General features: G+C 37.3%; 1 protein-coding gene across 6 annotated transcripts in view; it reads left to right on the forward strand.

Moving 5' to 3' along the window:
- CUNH8orf34 (chromosome unknown C8orf34 homolog) overlaps positions 1-23,986 on the forward strand; it is a 188,334-nt gene that overhangs the window by 147,007 nt on the left and 17,341 nt on the right. For 2 of the 6 annotated variants that reach the window (XM_061342877.1, XM_061342882.1), the window contains 3 exons: positions 236-729; positions 5,955-6,075; positions 15,531-16,242. In XM_061342877.1, the coding sequence (XP_061198861.1) occupies positions 236-729; positions 5,955-6,075; positions 15,531-15,652 (737 nt within the window). In that variant the 3' untranslated portion in view covers positions 15,653-16,242. Of the gene's footprint in view, positions 1-235; positions 730-5,954; positions 6,076-15,530; positions 16,243-16,319; positions 17,351-23,986 lie in introns of those variants that run through there. The other 4 variants (XM_061342881.1, XM_061342878.1, XM_061342883.1 and 1 more) reach the window with 4 other exon arrangements.

Here is a 23,986-nt window from a genome sequence, read left to right on the forward strand (position 1 = left end):
TGTGGGATAGCTGTGTTTGCAATAAATGAAATATAAATAAACTTCAAGCAAATGCTTGTCAAACATTTGAACTATTAATTCAAATGCCTTATGTTTTAAGGATGAATAGAATTTCTATTCACAACTTCAGATTGTCACTTACATTGGAGAAAATCAATACAGATTTTAAATTGGAGAGAAACGAAAAATGAGTTTATTTCATTATTTTCTTTTTTGGTTTTATGTGTGTCCACAGATATTGAGAAGGACCTAGCACTGTGGGAAGAAGCAAGGCTCTCAAGAAGCCCTAGTATCCAGCATCATAGTTTAGTTACATCTGACCATCAAGGCAATCTTCAAGCTACACAGGGCCAAAATCCGAGGCCTCAGGTGCCAACTCAGATGGGGAAGAGCATTCAGCTCCAAGGAAACAAATCACCACCACTGCCCACTAACAGCAGAACACAGGTCTCCAGTGTCGCAAACAGCAGGCCTCCAACGCCTGGTGCACAAACCAACAGGCCATCCACTCCAGGGAGCAGACCTGTGACCCCAAATAGCTTGCTGTCGCGGCCTCTTACCCCTAGCAACCAAGGAAGTAGGGAAGGCATCATTAGTATGCAAAGAAGCAGATCTTTGACATCCAAGAGCCAAATGGGGAGGACCCTCAGCGCTGCTTCAGGGCTTTCAGTGCAAATGAGTGGAGACATTGTTGGAACTGTCACTACTCAGAGAAGCAGTTTATCAGAAGTAAGATTTTCAATTTAATGTTTTTGCTATGTTTAGAAGCTGTTACAACATGAAGACTAGGTTGTGTTTTATGTTGAAGAAACATCAGTATACCTAATGTAACTTACTACTCTGAAAAGAACTTGGAAAAATAAGAGAAAATTAGCAAGGAAATGCTGCTCATGTTTGAGAGGTACAGATTAGAGAATGTCAGGGTTATTACAGGAATCATACTGAAACACTTACACCCCTCAAATCTTCAATAGTTCTGTAGGGTTTTGCCTGTACAAGGTATAGCAGCTTTATTAGACTTACAGTTTCTAAGAGGTGTTTAACTCTGGAATATTAAACAACTTTATCTCAACTTTATGATTCCAGGCTATTTTTTTCCTGCATCATTGGCAGTGCATAATATTTCCTTGGTCTGCTTTTTTTCTGTCACTTTTTGGACACATTGGAATGATTAGTTAGGCATTGCTGAGTGAACAAATTTTCTGAAACACAAAACTGAAGTGCAATGAGAAAATGTCCAATATCATGAAACCATGGTCTAGTACTGTATGCATGTTAACTAGACAGATTCAGAGCATATAAACTTCCTGTCCCATAATAATCACTTTAGTCTTTAAAACAAGAAAAAAATGTTAAAGTACCTTGTCAATTTTGAGTGGGATTCTCCTCAGCTAACTTTAGCTGCCTTAAAGATAACTCTAGCATGTAGGCAGTGGAAAGAAAAGCACCTGTGAATGAACAGCCCTTCTGTCTGTCTTAGCTACATGCCTTACAAAGGTGAGTTTCTTCTCAGGAAATGCCAGTCCTTCTGTACTGACTTGAGAAGGACACATATGTGTAGATTGCTAATTTTTTCATGGTGGATTAAGTTGGTTCCCACCATTTATTACCAATGTCTTTGTAATCCATTTGTCAAAGCCTGGAGAGTTTTTTCCAAGACTGAAAAAAAAATCATACTTTTAGATAATTGTTTCTAAGAGATATAATTTGTTCTAAAATTCTGTGGGGTATAACACTTGAACCAATGTGCTATCAGTCTAATGACTTCTTAAAAAATTTAAAAGATGTTGTTTCTAGTAATATTGCTTAGAGATACTTACAGGAAAATTAGAGATTTGATACTTGGTATAATCTTGCAATTAAGTATATGGCCACCATTAGTTAGTATTAAAGGAAGGAAATGAGGCACAGATAACTAAAACTGAAGAATATGTGGAGGAAATCTGACTTAAATTTGGTGGTGAAAAAAAAAAAAATCCTCATTTTGCTGTTTGAATGGCAGTGCACTAATCCCATCACTCAAGCTACTTCTTCACCTAGAACTGGATATCCAACTTAAAGACATGAGGACTGAAGGTGACTACAGTTCTGTTGAAAGTATCTTCACTGACAGCTGATACATTTTCAAACCTGAAGTTTTCCATGGAAAAAAATATGTAATTGTAACACATTTCTTTTTTGACAAACTGAACCTCTTCGTCTCCTGTTTTGAGTGTGTGTTTGTGTGTTGAAATTTTTTTCATGTACCAGAAAATGAGAATTGAAATTCATTTTAAACTAAAAATGTTTGAAAGAAATGAACAGTTTCATTGTTTCCTGCAAAATACTTCACTCGTATTTTTCTTTCTTTCTTTTTAAGCAGACCTGCTCTTAACTGGTCCATAGTCATATGATGCCAACTAAAATTATTGTATAGACTCCTGCAAGTTCTGTGTAATAAGCACTACTTCTACACCAAGGGACATCCAGTCTGTCCATCACTTCTGATCTTTCCTGTAACAAGGCAGGAAATTAAAAATGCTTTCTTCCACAGCCTTTCTGTAGTTATAGTAATATTAACAATGAATCCCATTTAATTTGCTGTGATTTATTACTTCTGTTTGCCAAATCCCAAGCTTTGCTAATAGCTCTTATTAGTATCTTAATAGCTTTTATTAATAGCTCTTATTAGTATAACAGTGTCCTGTTATACTTTTATATGTGTATATTTATGCCCCAGGAACTTTAAGAAAAGAGCAATATTATTACCTTGCTTTAAAGATAGAGTAGCATGTCCAGTTTCATCCAACAAGCCCACTGTAAAGCTGGTGTTAAATCTCATCATTTCTATCCAGGGTCTTATCCTCTGTGACAAATTCTTTTCTTGCCTTTTGCTCACTGGGTACAATAGTATGGTGGCTGCTAGTGACCCAGCTCAAACCCTATTTATCCTTTCCTGACAAGCATGTGACCTTTGACTTAATGGAAACTCATCTTCGGACTAGCTCTGCTTCCAAGGGGAAAACTGCTAATATGACATTCATACAAAAGACCTTCCTCTGCCAAGTTGTAAAGGCCCTCAGATGTCAGAAAGTAGCTGTTGGAGGTCTGGCCAATCTGCTGCTCCCAGGCTCATCCTTGGAGTGTTATACTAGAAGCTCTGGGAGGTGTTTTAAGCTATCCTTGCCCACTGAAGTTTCTGGTCACTTAGAAAAGTGGGTTCAGACAGAACATGCCTAAGAAATATCTCTGTCCAGTGACATTTTTTTGCTATGTTAGAGGTGTCCCCTCTTTGTGGCCATGTGATTTCATTTTCTTGTGTCACAGTTTCTCTCTGACAGTGGAGACAAATTTTAAAAAGTCAGAGGTGGCCTGGGATAGGAGAAGGACAAGAAAGTTCTTACTTTGTACTTTGCCAGACCACAAACACATAAAACTTGAGGCTGATGCTGTAAATGATTTTGCAGCTTTCATTGTAGGTTTTGTGTCCTCTTCCCATTTAAAACAAGTAAAAATAAAAAAGGGAAATTGTCTTTCTTGTTCTTAGCCTTATGACGTGGACTGGGAATTTCCACTAGATGTGAAAGCACGGTGGTTGTCTCACCAATCCTAGAGAAGATTCTATGATAAGATTTTGCAAACAATTCTGCTTCCTTACTCTTAGGTAGTGGTAATGGAATTAACCAATACAAATTCGGTACATATTTGATGAGAATAAGTCACTTGAAAAGGATGGTGTTGCTGGCTATGAGGAGCATGTTTTACCATAAGGAGCTTGAATTAAAGAATTCAGAATCTGCATGGGTTTACACAGTGTGCTGTCACTTTTTTATTTACCAGGAATTTTAAAGTATCTCTCAATGCCTTATGTATGTTTCCTAATTTGTAATGTGTTTCACACTAACATAATAAGTCTAAACTACAAAAATATTACTGATAAATACAATTCAGAGATGTCCTTAAGTTTTAGTGAAGTTCATGCTGTAACTCAGGGTAGTTTAATCTTGTTTTAGTACAATCTTAAATAATTTGGCAAGTACTTAACAGTTCAGCTGTTAAGAATGTTTAGGGGTTTTTAATGCTCAAGTCTTAAGATGATTGTGATGTTGTGGACAAGTTTCTGCCTCTTGGCACACATAATATTGCAAAGTTCTAACAGATGTGTTTTATTATCTGCTCTGTTCGAGACTGAATGGAATTATAGCAAAGAAATGCTACCTAGAGAAATAGTTTTATTATCTCTATAAAACTAATAAATCAGGGTTCCAAATCCTTTGGCAGAAATACTTCTATGCATTACCTTGTCCTTTGGTGTTTTGCATAAATTGACAAAGGAATGTTGAATCCTGCTTATCTCTTTAGGATGGATTCCATTAAAGTGATACAATTGTGTGATAGTTATCTATAGCTGTTGAGATGAAAATACTTCTGACTCCCTTGTTTGCCATATCATTTCCTGAACACATGGAATTTTACAATCGCTTTATTTATCCAGATAGTTTAAAGTGGTATTCAGTAATCTTTATTGGTCTCTCATTGTTAACAGCAGGAAATTTCAGGTTATTTTAATATAGCACTGGGGTACAGAGCATAACTTGATGTGGTGCGGACTCTTTTTGGTCAGATACTTCCATCCTGTTCTGCTGCCTGACTCAGTTCTTTGCTCTATGTTTCTGTAAGATTAAAAAGTATGCTGATCAGTGTTGAGAGCCACTCTCTCCTACTGCAAGAATCCTGTTCCATGAAGCAAAACACTTCACCCAGTTCAATGCTATGGTCAGCAACCTTCTCGAACATTGAGCACAGGTGAACTGGCAATTGAGGCGTTAAGGCCTGGAGCTCCTCCCTGATCTGTGTTGCACCATGGCAGCAGTCTGTGGATTTTTTCACAGATTACTAATAGAATCAATAATTTACTCCCAGTGAGTTAGATGTTGACAGAACAGCCTTTGGTCTCCAGTAACTGTTTTAAACAAGCCTGGTTTCTGTTTATAAACGTGATGAGAGCCTGACAATGAGAATTATGCTATAGTACTGTGCAGTACAATTTAACTTAGAACGTGTAGATTCTGGTTTTTAGCTGGTGTAAAAGAAGACAGGGGTATTACCCTTCTTTGTCTTCAGATACTCACCAGAATCTGGCCAGTAATTTTGCTATATCTGGCCAATGTTTGAGTTCTCTTTTAAAGACTAGACTGTTTGAACTGCTTTTGAAAATAAAATGCATTCCAGTCTTGTCTCTCACCTTGAATATTGCGAAGGAACCTGTCAAAGTACTTTGTGAGTCTGTGTGTGTGCGTGCTCATGTACATATGTGTGTGTATTGAAAAATATTTTTATACACATACATATATGCATTCTGTAAAAAACAGGCAATTGTAAAACTTTTGTGAAACAATATATTCAGCTGCATATGGATTCTTAACTCTGTAAAACATTTATATTTTGATGCTTAGAGTTTTATGGTATCTTGGAGACAAAAGTTTCCATAGCATTTTGCCTTCCTAGGCTTTCTCCTTCTCCAATAAATCCATAGGTTCTAAATCAAGTTTCAGGTCCTTGTTCTTACTAGATTGGAGACAATGAAAGTTCTGACAAATCAAAACCTTGCTTAAGCAAATTGTGCAGGACATGCCTAGGCATAGTCCAAAAATCTGCAGGGACAGATGGAATATCTGCATTAAGATTTTGCTCTGTCACTGCATTTCTTAAGATGAATATGTATGTATCTGTGGCTATAGCAGATAAACACCTAAAGAGACCTTTGTTTCTTTTTTCAGAATAGATAAATAAATAAGAAATCTGAAAAACAAAACCATAATCTAGGGAGCCTGCATATTATCTACATTCTGCTTTTACTTTATGGCAAGATATTTTTTATTAAAGGCTTTATCGTCTCTATTTAATTGAGGCTAGAGTGTTTGCTACAATCTGCATTTATGTAGAACCATTCTCTGTCATTTTATCTAAAATAGATCTGTTTGTGGCAGGATGAATTCTTACAACAGCTTCAGCTTGCTCATCAACCTTGGATATTACCGAGTGACACAGAAAGCGAAGGAGTGGAAGCTGACCAAGACAAATGTAAGTATATTTGTTAGGACCAGATAATATGTCAAAGACCCTCAAAATTTCAAATTCTCTTTTTCATATCTTCAGATCCTGTGAAGGTGTCATGCCTGCTCACAGGAGCTTTTTTTCTAAGTAGGATTACTCATTTGTTTGAGGACTGAACTTTAGGGGATTGATTTACATAACCTTTCCTACAGTCACTGAACAATGACAGAATGATCACAGACCACAGTTTACTTAGTTAAGTGAAACAATTTGTCCTGGTATGTTAAAGTAGCTGTTCAAAAGAAGTAGTATGAAAGTGAAATAGCTGCTCTGTTTAGTAAATCCATATTGACCAGCAAAAATAAATGCATCAAAAAAACCTCAGTAGCTCTGAAAAGTAGAGCCTTCCTCCTCAGACCTGTGGCTCCATTACCTCTATTTTGCCTGCATTCCTTTGAATTCTTCTGTACGAAAAAAAAAATTCTTGATCACACAAGTAATCCTTAATATCCTACACTCTTTGAAGCAGTTGTCTGATCATGAAAGCAAAGGTCAGAAGGATCATAACCTAAATGACAGAGCAAGTAACAACAAGTAACATGCTCTAAATTGCAATACATGCAAACTGTAGCAAGTTCTGTCTGCCTACAAGGTACCTGTAAATGATCTTGCTGCAAATACTATATATTTTGCATTTTCTTTTTTAATTCACAGCAGTTTTGGGATCTGCAAAGGTGAATATGCAGACCATATCCTAACACGTTTTAGGCAATGTACTTGAAAGGAACAGGTGATTCAGTCAGCATGTTTACTAAACTTAATGCTTTCTTCTAAAACTGCTTTAAACAAGCAAAGTTAAGGAAAAGCCAATTTTTTTCACAGAATGGAACAGTTGTGTAAGGGACTACAGATTCATAATAAAGAGAATACATTTTTAAATTGTGCCACATAAAAAAAAAGTAAGAGTTTGCTATTCATACACAATGAATAAAGTTTTCACAAGTCCATACATAGCCTGGGGTTTGAATGTGAAATTTCAGTTTGCACAGTGAGATACTGAAGAGCATGTGCCAGTTTTTTAACACTAGTTCAGTGTTAGAATGAAGTTTATGTGTCCAGCTGATTTTAATACAAAACCAGTAAAGTCCAATTTGACTTGTGCCTGAGCCCTTCAGTTATCTGGGGTGAATCTCACCTTGAGTGGTCCAAGGGAAAGCCCAGTACCTGCCTTTTCTGCACATGTGAATTTTCCTCTTTATTTTCTGTAATGAATTTATAATTGCCCAAATGTTGATAAGGCTGCGCACACATAGACTGGTGCTAATTACGTGATCAGGGAGACTGATGCTTCAGAACACATCAGATGCATGCCATGGTTCTTTTATAGCTGCTGTACCTGAATCGGATGGGTGTGGGGACTTCTGAGCATCCAAGATCTTCTGCTATAGGATTCCAAGAATCCTGGTCAATCATTGTCACTGCCCAGTGTGACAGAGTAGTAAATTATAGATAAAAGTTTCAGTTCTACCACCATATTAGTAGAGACAACCATTGCCTAAATAATAATTGTTCTTCCTGAATATGGTGACACCAAGAACAAAGGAAAAGAAAAGGTAGCTGTAAGCTACTGTTACTGACCAAAAGCTAAAGCGTGTTATTACGGGCATTATCCAACTGTGTCTTTAAACATTGATGGTTTTGGGGCATTGATCACCTCCTTAGGAAGCCTGTTCAGCATTTGAACACCCTCTTGGAAAGAAAATGCTTCCTAATATCCAGTCTAAACCTCCTGTGGTTCAACTTTGAACTATTCTTATGCACGCTATCACTGCATCTCGGGGAGAAGAGCTAAGCACCTCCCTCTCCACTTCTCCTTCTCAGCTGTAGAGAACACTGAGGTCATCCATCAGCCTCCTTCTCTCCAAATTAGGCAAACCCACAGATCTTAGACATTTCTCATAGGACGTTCCTTCCAGCCCTTTCACCGGCTTTGTTGCCCTCCTCTGGATATATTCAAGGACTTTCTCACTCTTCTTAAACTGGGGCCCAGAACTGCACACAGTATTCAAAGTGAAGCTGCACCAGTGCTGAATATGGCAGGATGATCACCTCTTTTGCCCAGCTGGTGATGCTGTGTTTGATGCACCACAGGATGTGGTTTGCCCTTTTGGCTGCCAAGACACACTGCAGACTCATATTGAGCCTGCTGCTGACCAGCACCCCCAGATCCCTTTCTACAGGGCTGGTTTCCAGCCACCCCTCTCCCAGTTTATACTTGTTCCTGGCATTACTCCATCTTAGGTGCAGGATCCAGCATTTGGACTTGTTAGATTTCATGCCATTAGTCATTGTCCAGTCCTCATATCTCTCTGCAGTGCCTCTTGTCTCTTAAGACAGTCAACAGCACCTCCCATTTAAGTATCATCAGCAAACTTGCTAATGATGCATTCAACTCCTGCATCCAAGTTGCTGCTTAAATAGATTGAACAGAATTGGACCTAGGATTGAGCCCTTTAGAACACTGCTGGTGACCAGTCGCCAGCCATATGTAGCTGCACTCACTATAATCCATTGAGTTCTGCCCTTCAGCCAGTTCTTCACCCAGTGCACCATGAACCCTCCCATCCCACAGTTGGAGAACTTGTTCAGAAGGACAGTATCAAATGTTTTATGAAAATTCAGATAAACTACATCCCTCGCCTTCCCTACATCTACCAGGTATGTGACCTTATAGTAGGAGGATATCAAATTAGTTAAATAGGACTTTCCTTTTGTGAACCCACATTGACTGTGCAGTTAACCACAGTGTAGTTAACTGCTACACCCTTTATAGTAGGTCATTGTTTCTTCTAATATAACTAAAGGAGTAAACAAAAGCAGAAATTATAGAACTGCCACTGATGGCAGAGAGAAGCTGCCAATTCCTAGTTGTAAGGTGAAGAGACAGTAAGGGGCCTGGCATACTTACTGGTGCCAGTGCTTGTAGGCAGAGCAGCTGGCAAGTTTACACATCATTTTTCACCCTAAAGTTAATAAATCTGTGTGGATGTTGTGTGTGTGATTTAGTGTTGAGGGGGCCCAAGACTTCATAATTTACAAGTTTGAACAGAAGAGCTGCAAAATTAATCTTTACAATAGCAACACCTGTTCTTTGACTCAGCTTTTAATAAATTATATGTGGATAATATTTACCACATTCTTTGACTACTTTGAGATAATAGCAGCCAGGTGTAAAGCTAGTTTTTGGTGGTGGGAAAACTAACAATTGAAAAAGAGAAGCTATGTGAGTCACCTTGAGTTCTTTCACATGAATACCTGCTGGTTAGTGTTCTATAAGAAAAAAAAAATTGGGGCTAACAGTTTCAACTGTAGTCAGAGGTAAGAGTTTAAAGAGGCTGTTTTCAAAGCCAGTGGTAGCTGAAAAGAATTGGGTTCCTCTGGCATCCCAGCATCTTCCAGTAAATATCATTTGCAAAACAGGTTAGACAGCACACATTTTCTTATAGAGGTGAGATCTAAGTTCTCAGTTCTTGTAACCCAGAGCTTATTTTCTAAATACTTCAGGCTCTCTGACAGCATTTTTAAAATTTATCCTTATCAGTAAGATCCAAAGATAACTAGAAGTCAATATTTTTAAAATATTCATACAAATTATGTCAAAATTTGAAATCAAATCAGCACTCATATAACAGAGTATAAATGATTGCAGCTTAAAAGATTTGTTATGTTACAGCAGTAAAGCAAAAATTTAAGAAGCATTGCTGATTTTTTCATCATACCCTTTACTTCCTCCTTATGTGCCTGATCAAGTCTGTGGCCATGTGTCAGAGAGAGAAAGATACATGTATAATTTTCATCTGAGAACAGGTCCCGCAAAGACAGCTGGTTGGAAATTTCTAATGCGTTGCTAGCTTCCAAGAACCTTGAAAAGACAAAGACGGCCTTTTGGTATAATTTAGCCTACTACCTGTAGTCCCAACATGCCCAAAAGCCCAAGTCTGCTTTCTTGTATTCCTAACTCAAGAAGTAAACAACACAACAGGTTCCCCAGGTCTCACAGTCTTGCACAGAGAGGATCCCTACCTGCAGTCAGTCCATGTGTCAGATGTACATGATAGGTGAATAATGTAGACTCTTAGTGAACTTCCTACTTGGTTAATACATATTAGATATATATCTCTATATATATACATTCCTTCGCCTTAATCTGCTTCACGCATGTCAGTTGGCACACTGAGTGATGTGACTACTATCACATTCTAACTTCAGCTTTCCAGTGGGAGCACTAGATGCTCACTTCTAGCTTGACTGATCTGGGACAAGGGTTGAACTCTCACTTGCTGACCTGTGACGAGAACCTGACATGTTTTGCTGCTGTACATCTATAAAGACTTTTCTAAGGTTTGCAGCAGAAGATCTACTGCTGATATATCAAAACTGATTGTTGGGAAAAAGTGAGATTTCTACTCCATTCAGTTTTGCACTGGTCTTGCATATGTTAAAGTAGATATGTTGTCTCTCATTCTGCCTTTCAATGGTTTATCTAGGTATTTAGATTGAGACAGTTCTATATACATTTCAGAAATGGAATACCAGTAAGGATTGTGTTCCTGTAAACAGAAATTCTACAAGCCTATTGAATGGTCTTTTCTGGATGTCTTGTAACATCCGTAGCTGAAGCTACACCATTTCATATAACTGTTTTTTGAGACTGAAAATGAGAGAGAACAATTTCCAAGCATGGAAACTTGCCCACTTGGGTTTAATTATTTCTAGATAGTGAAAGAAAAGTATTTCTACCAGAAGTTAGATGACTGTTGGATAGTGAAGTGAGTGTTCAAATAAAGCTAAGGAAAGATGGAACAAGACTCAAGATCCCTATTTTTTAATGGTCGTACTTAAATCCAAAGCAGCTATTATCTTATACTATTGTTAAGGCTTCGCTCATGTCATTTTTTTTTCTATTGACTAATATTTGGCTTTTTGGAAAAGTTCACATTGAACTAAAGATTTGGGAGGAGGAGGGAATTTTCCATTGCAGTGAGGAAAAAAATTCTCAATATTTGTTGAAGCGCAGAAAGCTGTTTTCACTGTAACTTCCAAACGTAAGGATGTCTTTTTCTGCAACTTACATTATTATGGTAAAATTGGATTCCCAAAGACATTTAACAATAAAAAATGACACTGTCATTTAAAAAAAGGTGTAAAGAATTATCAGGGCACACATTACACAAATTAAAGGCTGGCTCGCTAAGGAATCAAAACCTAGTTTTTCTAGTGGGAAGATGTAGATGAATGGGGCTCATTAGGGTCTGATAGGTTTGGATAATTGGTGAGAAGGACAAGTTGAAGTTATTAAATGATATGAATCCCCTGGTATAATGGCTACATTCCAGTAAAACGCACTTTATTATAACCAGATGAAATATATTTGAAACAAATGAAATATATCTGGCACCAGAGAAATGTATCTGTCTCTGCTGCAGAAAAATGAAGCTTTGTCCTGGAAAGCAGTGACCTAATGGATTTAGAGTGATCACAGATCATCTCAGTGTGAGCTCAGCATAATGCTGTCACAAAGAAGGGTAGACCATTTTTGAATGCCTAAAAAGTTAAGCAGCAAAATAGTTATTCCACATAATATCGGTAAAATACTGTGGTTTTGATGTCTTCCCATTAAGAAGGATTGAAATTACTTAAGAGATTTCAGAAGATGGCTAAAAATGACCCAGGATTTGGGAAATGCTGTGAGGAGTTTGCCTCACCTAAAGGCATTCAATTAGTAACCTCAGGCATTACTTGGTATCTGTAGGTAGACATTTAAATAAAAAATAGTCAACTCATCCAACTGTGACAAAGAAAAGTTCTCTGTCCTAGCAACCACGAGCCTTAAGCGTTGAAAGCAAAAGTTAAGGGCAACAATGAACATGGAGTCATTAGCATGAAGTGATAGAGCTTTCTAACTGACAGATGATAGATAATCCATCAGGAGATTCTGTGGGCTCTATACAGGTATAGGGGAGATCAAGTTGGTGTCTATGACTATACTTACTCATTCACATAAAGAACAGTCTGGTTGTGCAACTGAAGTTGCTTCCCTGGGCACTACATGTTAGGCGTTAATAAAAATGTACATGATATAATGACCATGATTCTACATTTTTGTTCCCCAGTTGTTTTTATTACCATAATTTAGTCCTTGGAATACAAAAATCGTTTACAGGAAAATGTAGGCTGTGTCTGGATAAAATAATGGCTGTCCTTAGCAATCCAAAAATATACACACGGGAAATACGACAGTTTGGATTAATATTTACCATAACAAAGATATTAATAAAATACTGTTTACTGTGTTCTAGATAGTCATAGAAGTCTGTAGATTTCAAAGCACAAAATATGTTCATGCTCATTTTATCTGTGCGAATGTCTGGTATTAAACGGCAGTTTACATTGTAGCAGTGATATAAATATTTTGCTTTTAAAAATTTTTTTTTTTTAATTCAAAACATATTTGCAAGTGGAGTTCTGAGCTTCCAGGAAAAAAAAATATTGGCTGTCCATAATTTTTGAATTCCACAGAGTTCTGTGCGTTGTATAAACCACTGTGGATAGATATCCGCGTAAATACAACAGATAATCATCTATGCTCATCACTGGAAACCTGTACTCAGCTTTATTAGAATTTTATTCAAAAATAAGAATATAAACATATATTGATTTACACACACATCACAATGCAAATACTCCACTAACTGTATATTGATTTAGCAGGAGGTACAGGTTGATACAAAATCTTCAATTTGTATCACAAAGTATAGTGTATGTGTTGAAACACAGGTTTTTTGGTACTGTGCTGTTAAAAGCTCAGTCTAAAAGGACATAATAAAGAATAATAAATATCTAGGAAAGTAAAGCTCTTCTCTAATATTAAAGAATTTCGGAGAACAAAATAAAGCTTTTACTGAGTAACAACTGGCAAGCACTTAAAAAGTCTAACCATTATAGCAAAGAAATGGGAATGCAGCCTAATTTAGTGCATGTTGATGAAGGAACTTTAATTAAATCACTTGATTTGGTTTTGTTTATATCAGATTGATCCACCTTTGCTCTTCCAAAACGCTTGTTGAGTAAGGGTAACTTGAATGTAGCTCTTTGTGAAGACATGCAGCGAACTGATCTCACTGGAAAATCTCTGAGTGAAAAGAATATTTTTACTCAGATAATTCAGTCCTGTGTTGCTGCTCAGCCTTGTGACTGCCCGACATTTATGCTGTGTGAAACAGGAGCACCAATATCTGAATCTCATAGTGGTGAGCTGAGACTGCTTCAGCTGGCCTTGCAACCAAAACATGCTGATGAAGCAATACTCTTCGAGTTTTAGTAAGGACAAGTGAGTGCAACCCTGTGAAAATTGTGAGGCTGTGACCCTGTGAAAATTGTGTGTGGCTGTAGAGGGGCATAACGATGACCTGTTTGACTGAGGGACTGCTGTCCAGACTTTCCAGTTAGATGAAGCTGGCCATTTCAAGTATCTTTCATAGCACAGGCATTGGAAAGAGCTAGGGAACAAATAATTTTGATGGGCTGATGGGCTCATTCTTCTATGCCCTTCTTGGTTCCTTTTTTTGCCATGCTTGCTGAGTGCTTTCACTTCAGACCAAGAAGATCTTGCCACAAACTCTTGTGCTTTTTGTTACATTTTGTTGTCCCAGCTTTTTTCAAGAACTATCGAACCCAGTCATCTTTCACCAGTGCCTTGTATAGTCATTTACAGCACTGAAGAAAGAGCACAAAGTCCTGAAGTACTACCGAAGCACGCTGGTCATGTTCTACACCTACTTTTCACTTAATTCGTTTGAATGCAAATGATCCCATGAAGTGCAAGACCCAGGGAGCAACAAGCTAAGGGAGTACATCCTTTTTTGTTAACTTAGGCCTTGAATGTTTTTTGGCTCTACAACTGCGTGATTGATTCAGCAGAGGGGCCAGATTGCTGCAGAAACAAGAAAAAACATGGAATGCCTGACTGTAATCCCAGGGTGCAAAGATTACCAGGAGGTGAAGTATCTATGAAAGAAACCTCTTTTCCTTCTTTGGTTTGGTATTCTCCAAGCTCTAAACCAAATAAATTAACACTCCTAATTATCCTATTGCTAAAAATATGTCTTATAAGGCCAAGATTTATTTTAAGCCAAAACCATAGAAATTCCTCTTTCATCATGAAGAGGAAGGATTTCAAATTCAAGTATGAAAAGCTCCATAATGGAAAAGGTTAAGATTTTTTGAAATAATTATGGTGACCGTTCTTGATCCTGTTAAGGAGAAAATCCATGAATGTGGAGACTGGGGAAGAGGGAGAAGAGAGGAGGGTTGATATAGATGACTTCTGGTCATTTTGGTTAAGTCTTGCTTGACAATGAGTAGTGCCAGTGTGCTACACCAGGATCTGGGCAATGCTTATTTCTCTGTCTCTTATTTCCCTGATCTGCAAAGGAATGATAAAATGTGGTAACTGACATCAAGCTATGCGATATCACCAGTTAGTGTTTCAAAAATGTGTCATGAGTCTGGGCCCACATTCTAATATCTGTCTGTGTTTCATTCTGGCGTGATGTCACTACATTTGAAACGGCCATAGTTTTTCAGTTATTCTCCACAAGTAAGTTAGTGGTGGCTTCCTGCTTGCAGTAACAAGTTTTTAATTTTTTGTAATTTCCTTTTATAATGGAGAAATCAGCTTGTCAGGGTATGACTTGTCTCACCTACTTTCAGTTCTCTTACTTCAGAGAACAAGCAATTTGTTCTCTGAAGTAAGGAGAGACACAAAGGGACCTCAGAGGACAGCTAGAGATCTGTCTTACAGGGGGACTGAGACAGGTACATTGAATCCCATCACCGTTCCAGGGTGTCCTTCATCTCTTGCATCCTGACCTTGGCGTGCGTCTATCTCATGTCAACTGCAAGTTGATTTGTTCTTGCTAATATCATTTCTCAGCAGTCAAGAATTCCATAATGTATATTGGGTAGCATGGGATATATTTTCTGGCTGGCATCCCATTTCCTTCTGCAGCTAAGACAATCACAGTCCCTGGAGTTTTTGTGGGTAACAGTCACGAGAAGGATCTGCAAATGAAACAGGCTTATATATATATTTGCTTTTCCCCTGTTAAGACAAATTTTTTGCATAAAGATCAAACTTTGACAATACTGGAATATCTGCTAAATGAAGTGCCTCTGAGGAAAACAGCTGTTAAACATTAGGTATAAATGACAAAAAAAATTACATATAAGGCTAATAAAGGGTAAGAACTGTTGCTAAGATTTCCTAGGCTTAATTAGGTTTTTTTGTTTGGATTTTTTTTTTTTTTATGCAGAGGTTTTCATGGTATGTACCTTTCTCTGTTGAATATCAGTACAATATCAGATAGAAAGTCCAGGCTTATTGACTGGCAAAGTGAACCTTAAGGATCTTGTCCCACTTGTAAATTGATTAGCTGGAGATAATGGGAATAGCTTGTTCCTGCCAAGCTTCTTTAATTTCCCAAAAAGGGCTTGCATATTTATATGTTCAAGAGGCATGAATAAATGTGAAGCTGCTGTGCCTGATTTCCTTTAGTGTTTAAAAATGGAAAGGTAAAGCCTTCTAAGTAATGTACAGACCTTTATGCATTCAGCTGTGTAATTATATACGTTGTGGTGTTTATTTCTGGTTTGTAACTCTGATTGTCTAACTGGATCCCTGTAATAGTTATAATATGAAAGTATTCTATCCTTTACAAACCCTGGGGCAGGAGGCAGGTTGTGTTATAGTCAACAACATTTCCAAAACAATCTATTTCAATGCACGTGTAAATATTTCTAAAAGCTAAATTTCCATTTTGATTTGGGGAAGGTTTTCAAAATGAACACAATCAGAACTTAAAACATTGCTATCTCAGCTTATCTGATTTATCACAATTGCTTTTTATGTTTGATACTTTTTGAAACACTGGTCATTGATTGCAATCTCTTACTACTATTGAAAGCAGCAGCAGTAGACCCCTTCCCCCCTCAAAACCCCTCAGTGAATAATGAGAACAAATAATATAGCTAAAACTGTGATTTGCTTCTGAATATTTAAAAAATAAAAATGAGTCAGGATGACTCAAAATACTGATCATTGTTGCATATTTAATTGAATTCAGCATTATGGAAAACTTTTACAAAATCCAATCCCTTTATCTTGGTTTTGTGTACATTAAATTCTAGCCCTAACTTCTGTGTTTTTCTGTTTGATTTCACAGGTTTGTGAAATCAGTTGGATTGTTGAAGAACAATTTAATTAAAACAAAATTATGGTGATCAAAACTACACCTGAATATTTGCTTTAGTTTATACATAATAATTTTAAAGAAAGTTATTTTTCTAGTATCAGAAGTACATAAGTGGAACCACTCTGATATGTGGATGCCGTAAACACTGAATCAGAGTATTTACTGTGGTACAGTGGCCTTAGGGAAGAAGGGTAACTGTCGCCTTTCAGTATAAAGTTACTGCAATGTTTTTGTTTCATTTATACCCCTCTTATTTTGGATTGACATTTGATAAACTAAACTCTGCCTGACCAAAATAAACTTTACCTAGAGATTTTACGTATTTTGACTTGTCTAAGGTTTTTCTACTGCATATATTTTTGTAATCTTTACCCTTTTTTAGGTGAATAAACATTAAAGTATTTGCCTGTAGCCAATGTCTATGTCCCATTCAGGTCTCACAGAGAACTAGCTGTTCACTCATAGTCACCTGCAGAGAGAGGTCAGAAGGGGGAGCTGGTGAAAGAGTATGTGTGTGGGTAGCAGAAACAGGTGTTGACCATGCTGCATAGCTTTTTATTGAGTTTATCTACTTTGATCTCTAAAACAAACAAAGACTGTTAAAAAGGGAACCTACCAATAAGGAATGGAGCATGCATGCAAAAAATAAAACACCTACAGGAATTTCATATATATGATAAACCATTAGTTACCCATATGGATTACTGAAACAAATTTGCTGTTTAAAATAAACTAACTGGTGTATGCTGTGTGCTTGGAACTCTCGAAGATGCTTTTGCACAGACAACAATTGAAGGGATGTGGCAGTTGCATTTATTGATTTCATTTACTTGTTAATTCTGTCAAGTGTGTTCTCAATTTCTTTTGTCTTCAATTATGTACGCTTGGTTCCTGTATCTTAGACGTAATGATATAATGAAATTGCTTGCAACTACTAAAAAGTACAGTATAACAAACCATCTATTTGTTTCCAGAAATAAAAATGAATTGTCTGTCATGGATGTTTCATAGTGTGAACTTTTTTTGCTGTCTCACAAACACAGTGTGAAATAGAAAGTGTATGGTCTGTCTTAGTCATAAGCAAATAAATGCTCATTGTGATGAGCAAGTACTTGCTATATGTATCATCCTAGTGTAGACTTCCTATATGTAAAATGTTTAGCATACTGGTACCCCATAGGGATAGTTGCTTTAAGTTCATTTCAGGAAAGGGCTTCATTAACGTGTCATCAGTAAAGGAAATCTAGTCTTCTGTGTGTGTTTCCAATGTACCTGAAGACTCATTTGCATAGAGGAGAGCATATTACTGATATGCTATATTAAGTCAGTTGTATTCAGTAAAACATTCTTGAAACTAATATGTTCTTTTCACAGGTTTTATTCATCTTTAGTGGCCTACATTTCATAGTTTACCTTGACACTACTGAAAAGTGAAAAGTAGATTTCAGGGTTGTTTTCGTCTTCCAGTTGCTTCATGGAACATCTGTTAAGCTCCCTTCTTTTCTTCTTCATGCCATTCTTGAGTGAAATTATAACCATGTTTAATCCCTGGGAAAAATCTCATTTACTTTAGTGGAACTAAGATTGGCCACAATAAGTTGAGAAAGAAATTAGTATTTGGCAGCATTGTGATTCCAGAAGTTCTTGCATGTCTAAGAGCTTGAAGACAGTTTTGGCTGAGTCGCACAGTGGTCAGGGACATGGGTGGTTTTATATTTTGATTACATGTGAAGACACACAAGACAAGCTTTATAGAGGAAAGCAGAATATGAATCCTGGTTTTGATCTTTAGAGAGAAAAAAATAATTTGTGGGTACCATCAATACTCATTAGAATGATTAATAATTTTGCAAATGTTAATTGTATGCAAGTGTCTCAAAGTTTGGTAAGATGGCTTGACTCTTGAGTGGTCCCAGTTGTAGATGCTGTGAAATCTTGGGCTCCTGAGATCCAGCTGGTCTTGGGGCTGGCCAGAAAAATGGTATTTTTTTGGGACACTTTCTAAACTAAAGGGTAGAGGATAAACTTATGGAAAATATTAATTTGTTTTCACGTTAAAACATGCAGAAAATCCCATGTAACTTTTTTTGCTTTACTTCATGATTTTAAGATGATCTCATGATTTTTGAGCTCTTGTGGTTGGTAGTACTCCTTCTAAAGCGTATGGCAAGCAGTCTTGGCTGATACCACTGCTGGCACTGTAGAGGAGGAGCAGCCACCTGGTACCCCAACTGTGAACAAGCTGGCAATGAAGCGTAACAAGTCAGGAGAACTCCAAGGAGGAGCTGACATGGGCTTAATAGGCAACAAGCAGCTGGGCTTAGGGGACTGGGGAGCTTAAACAGCAGCTGGAAAGTCCATGCAGAAGGCATGTGTGATAAACTTGTTTTCACCTTTGAGCTGCGGGAAGCCTTATTCATTTTCTGTTTGACCTTTTTGGCTTTAGGAAGCAGTTCCATTTGTCAGTTGCTTATGGAATAAACTCTGCCTCCATGGTGCCTAATTGAATTGAGAGTCAGCTGTGGAAGTTCTTGTTGATGCTGCTGTAGTTAGTTTGGCAGGATTATCAAGGTGCGGTTTTATTTCTTTTGGTTTTGACTGCATCAGACACTTAAAAGTCAGCACAAAATGTTCAGTGTAAGCTACATAGAAATGTACTTCTCTCTAATTGCATGGAACAGTGTAAATATAGTGCTTTTCAGAAAGATACTTCATGGATCATTGCTGATGCTATTCAATTACTGCTTCTTGATGGAAAAACAGCCATGATAAACAGATGCATTTTTCCTAGCCATATGTTTACATCTTAGTTTTTAAAAGCATTCATTAATGCAGTAATGTAGGACATAATATACTCAGTTGTACTTGTTAATGAAAAAAGTACAAACATATCTCAGTATATAAAATTTTGTGTAGCTTGTCTAATAAGCAGCTGTCTCACTTTTAAAGGACAATTGATAATAAATGGGGTTTTGTTGCCATATGAATTTCTGCTGCTTCCTGTGAAGACCTTCACACCCTTGATGCTTTATCTGAATAATCTTAAAAGCAACCTTAATATATCTCTATTCATTTCAGTAACACAATAATATTAATAGGTTTCCTTCTGTACTGCTCATATCAAGTAACTTCATAATGTGGCAGGTATGAGTGATTTCTTGCTACCCCAGTGTCTAGCTCTAGGATTTGTAGGTGTGGCTGAGGGAGAAATGATGAGAAATTTTACCAGCAGAAGTTACTAAAATGAAATAATTTATTTTATATTATCCAGTGGAAAATTTGCCTGAGTAAATCCTTATCTTAGAAGCTTATGCAATAATTGAAAAACAGTTCTATAACCAGCTATACTATACATGTATGGTATTAACAAAAGCTTCTGCCATTGTGTGAATATGCTTCCTAAAAATATGTCTTTATTCACAGTTTAAGTCTCTTTCTCCTGAGTCATTAATTGCTAAAGAGGGAGGGAAACTTGTATCCTGCTTCCTGGAGTGTTGCTTCACGTATGTCTACATTTCAGTTACAGAGGAAACTTGCTAAATGCATGGGAATTCTATGTTACAACAACTAAACTGACAGAAATACATGAAATAAAAGAAAGCCAGCTCACATACATGTATGAGACATTAGTGTTTCATTGCTATGGTTATAGGTGGACGTGCATTACATTTAATCCAGTGAGCTATTAAAGTCAAATACAGAAAAGCTCCTCTGCAACAGATTACATAACCTGGGCTTTTCTGCAGCAAGTAAGATAACCATGATTTCAGTACCTTTCTATGACCAGTTCCAGGCAGCTTCCCAATGAAGAAAGATGTACAAAAATCTGTGTTTAGAGGCAAATTACTCTTCCTATGCTTGTAGAAGTTTGGTGCCCAGTCACTCATGTCCATGGTTTCTACTTTGTTTGGATTAGGCAGCAGCTGGTTAGGCAATGCAAGTACTCAGTTTTGTAGATATTTTTGCCCCTTACAGTTTTAGCTGAAAGTGCAAAAGCTTGAGTTTAATCTAGTAAAGTTTAAACAGATCCCTGGTTTTGTAGCATTCGCTTACTTAATGGCATATTGCTCAAATATTAGTCAAATTAGTTGTAGTTACTTTTAGTCACCAAATTGTTTGTTAAAATACGACACATCTTTGTGAGAATTCTTTCATGAATGTTCCTTATGATTTTGGTTGCTGTTTTGTTCCTGATGTTATATAAACCTAAAGCATTGCCAAATAGAATCTAATTTGATGGCCTTTTTTTTTTTTACTTGTTTTTCCCTTTGGATAGTACAGTCAGATACTCTTTTCCATGGTTTGTCTGCCATAGACAAACAGCAAATTTCATATTTACTGTCTGCAGAAGTTTCCTCTATGACAGCTTTAAACTTATCAAGGTGCATTATCAAGTGAAAACACTCTACTAGACCTTAAATTCATTTCAATTAGCAAAGGGGTCTACTGGTGTTTTCACTTACACAAACACTACAAATGTATAAATTTCACCATATCAAGAACTGGTATTCAATCTATGAAGCTCCATACATATGCCTGTTGGAAGATGGCAGTGCTTTAGTGAATAATGTTATGCCAGCTGCTATTCCAGAAGTTCAACTGTAGAATTTGACGCACTCTCCAGCTAGCATATCTTTGTTGTATGAATACTATCTGTATTATATTTGAGCTTTGCATTATTTTTCTTAATTTATTATTAGCCAATCCTTGAGAATGGGTCTGAAGCAATTAAGCAGAATCACTGCTGAATCTGCAGATTCATGGACATTTTTTTTGAGAGTTTTGTGACAGAATATTGTTCTGAATTGTAAGAGAGACAGGAGCAACCATGGTTTTGCCCACCAAACTCAGATACACCACAGATCTAAAGAGACTCTGCAGGAGATCAAACATAAATAGTTCCTATTGTGACTTGAATGCTGAGCTGATGATTATCACCAGGGTCCTCTCCCAGAAATGTGTGCATTTGCCTACAGAGGGACTGTCACAGGAAATGGGGCTTGGAAAGGCCTCCAGATATAATTTAATTTCTAACCCTGAGGCAGCATAACTGCAGCTAAATCAATCTTTTCTGACAGGTGTTTGACAAATCTGTTCTGAGAATGTCTGGAGACGGTGAATCCTTCTCCTTATCTTTAGAAAATCATGTCCCCAAGTGCTCGTACTTCTGCTTGACAGGGGTTTCCCAGAACAAAATCTTTTCCCCTTGAATACATTCTTCACATCTTAATTCTCCATATCTTGTTCTAGCTCAGATAACATTGAATTCAGATGCCACCCAATGCGCCAGAATGAATTACTGGTCCTGTAAATCCTTTTGCACTTTTGCAGTGATGTAAATGTGGCCAGGATTTCACCCCAGAGTTACAGGAGTTAGTGAAGAGGCATTGTTACAATGAGATGTGTCAGCCACTGAGAGCAAGGACTTGTGCTCTACAGGGTGCTGAGAAGCCCTGCTTTTGCACTAGAAATCACATGTGATGAAACAGCAAAGGGTCGTTTGAGCCTCCATGCTTCAGTTATTGTAGCTGTCTCCAAAAAGTGCATGAGGAATTCATGAATGCATTTCAAAAACTTGCCAAAATGTTCCCTGGGGGCTGATAAGTACCATAATTCAAAATCTCTCCGTAAGTGCCTCCAGAAATCCTTCTCTTCCTATTGATGTGTGTAATCCAACACCTACAGACTCACAACTCCAGGTTTAATAAAGTGTGGGGCCCTTTAGCTGAGATTCCAAAGTAACTTACACTTCCTATCCCCCCAGGTGATGCTACATTTCTGTGTCCCAAAACACACTGTCTGTTATTGACTTTTCATCTGGACATAGATCTTACAGAATTTAAAACATTTTCCTATGAGGATGTGTTGAAAACACTGATGGGCTTGCCAGAGGTACTGTGATGCATAGGCCTTCTGGGAGAGACTGAAGCATCAACTGCATCCATAATTCTGTGTCAGCTTTATGCAAGGACAGACAGAGCTAAAGATCTTCAGGTAAAAACATAGCCAATACTCCCCATAGATATACACTTGCTATTTGTCTTTAAAAGCAATCAATCCATAACAAGACAAATCTTCTGTCACTTGTTCTGTATGCTAAATGGTTGTAGAGAATAATATCATGTTCAAATGCTGGAACACATTTTTTTCACCTTTCAGACATGTCGGAAGAAGGATAACTCATTTAAGAAAAGTAAAAGTTATAGTCAGTAGATTTTAAAAGTATAAGAGAATGAATTTAGGAATGTGGAAATTATAATAGAGACACTGAGATAAAAACTTTATCCTGTGTTTACTGACAGAGAGGAAATATTACTATTAATGTTTGTGTATACGATATTCGCTCAGGTGATGCAGTTTTGCTACATCCATTCGAATGGCCTTCTGCTGTTTACAGTATTAATAAATTCTGTGCTCAAAAAGCCAACTCTTTTCTGAACTGTGAAAAGCATTGTATCCAAATTGCCCTGTGGTCTTTTTAACCTGGAGTATTCTCTTTGGTGGGCAGAGCAACCTCCTAGCAGCTGCATCCTCTCAGCATGCTGAAGGATCTTTCATATCCTTGCTGCTGTTTCCATCAGATTCTGCACTGTACAGTGAAGTTCTGTTGCTTGCAGTCCTTATGTTTTATGAGCTAGGAAGTCATCCAGTTTTATTATTGGACATTTATTAAATATCATCTGAAATTTTTAATTATTCTTTCTAAACTATTTCTTTTGCCTGTAGGAGAACTTTGACATGGATTAATTACAGGGCTACATTTTTTCCATTAGGAATATGTTCTCCCCCTTCCCACTGCCTCTATATTAAATATTGTTTGAAGTACATAATTGAGGTGGCTACTCTGATCCAAATATAGCAGGTTTAAGTGTTTCTGGGAAGCAATGCTAGTTTTTCCTCCTAGTAATTGTAATTTACTACCACCATGAGATTTTGGGAGAGTTGGGGAAATAACTGAGACAGACTTGAAACTTAAGTTGGATTTACAGAATTTACAGAAAAGTGCTTAGAGGCAAGGGACATCTTCAGGTTGTCCCTGTCCTCCACACCCCCAACTCTTTTAATATATTACTTACTGAAATGGAACACAGCTGTTTGTTTCTTTCAGCACAAGGAACAAGCCTGCGTGGATTTATGTTTCATTGATACCTTGGCAAGGGAGGAAGCTCAAGGGAGGAAACTGAGACCCTTCTTTCCAGTTTTAGTTTTTTGTTTGGATGCAGCTATGCCAGGCTGTTTATATGAATTTTAAGATATTTCATTTGGTTTTAAGATTTGAACTACCATGCCACTAATGCAGTGGAAATAAGTGCAATATGTTATTATTCTCCCTATTCAGTAGCTCATAATGAAAGATTTGGGAGTAAATACGGATCAAACCCACCAGATGTCAAAATAATTATCTGCATCAGACAGTGCTGATATGGCACTGTGAGTTCAGGTTGCTGCTGAAGCTTGTTGCTGAAGCTTGACTGAGTGCCATACCTTCTAACCTTGAGAGCACCACAGGCAAGTGACTAATCTTGTCACAGGTCAGTGATTGCCTAAACAAACTTAACATAGTAGAGTCCTAATATGTCTCCTTCCATACCTTTCTTGTCCTGGGGAGACTGATTGATGATTTTAATATGTTAATT

This window comes from Neopsephotus bourkii, unplaced genomic scaffold, assembly GCF_033783945.1.
Source record: "Neopsephotus bourkii isolate Nb327-2 ecotype Australia unplaced genomic scaffold, CSIRO-AGI_Nbou_v1 NB_1820, whole genome shotgun sequence".
Taxonomy (NCBI): domain Eukaryota; kingdom Metazoa; phylum Chordata; class Aves; order Psittaciformes; family Psittacidae; genus Neopsephotus; species Neopsephotus bourkii.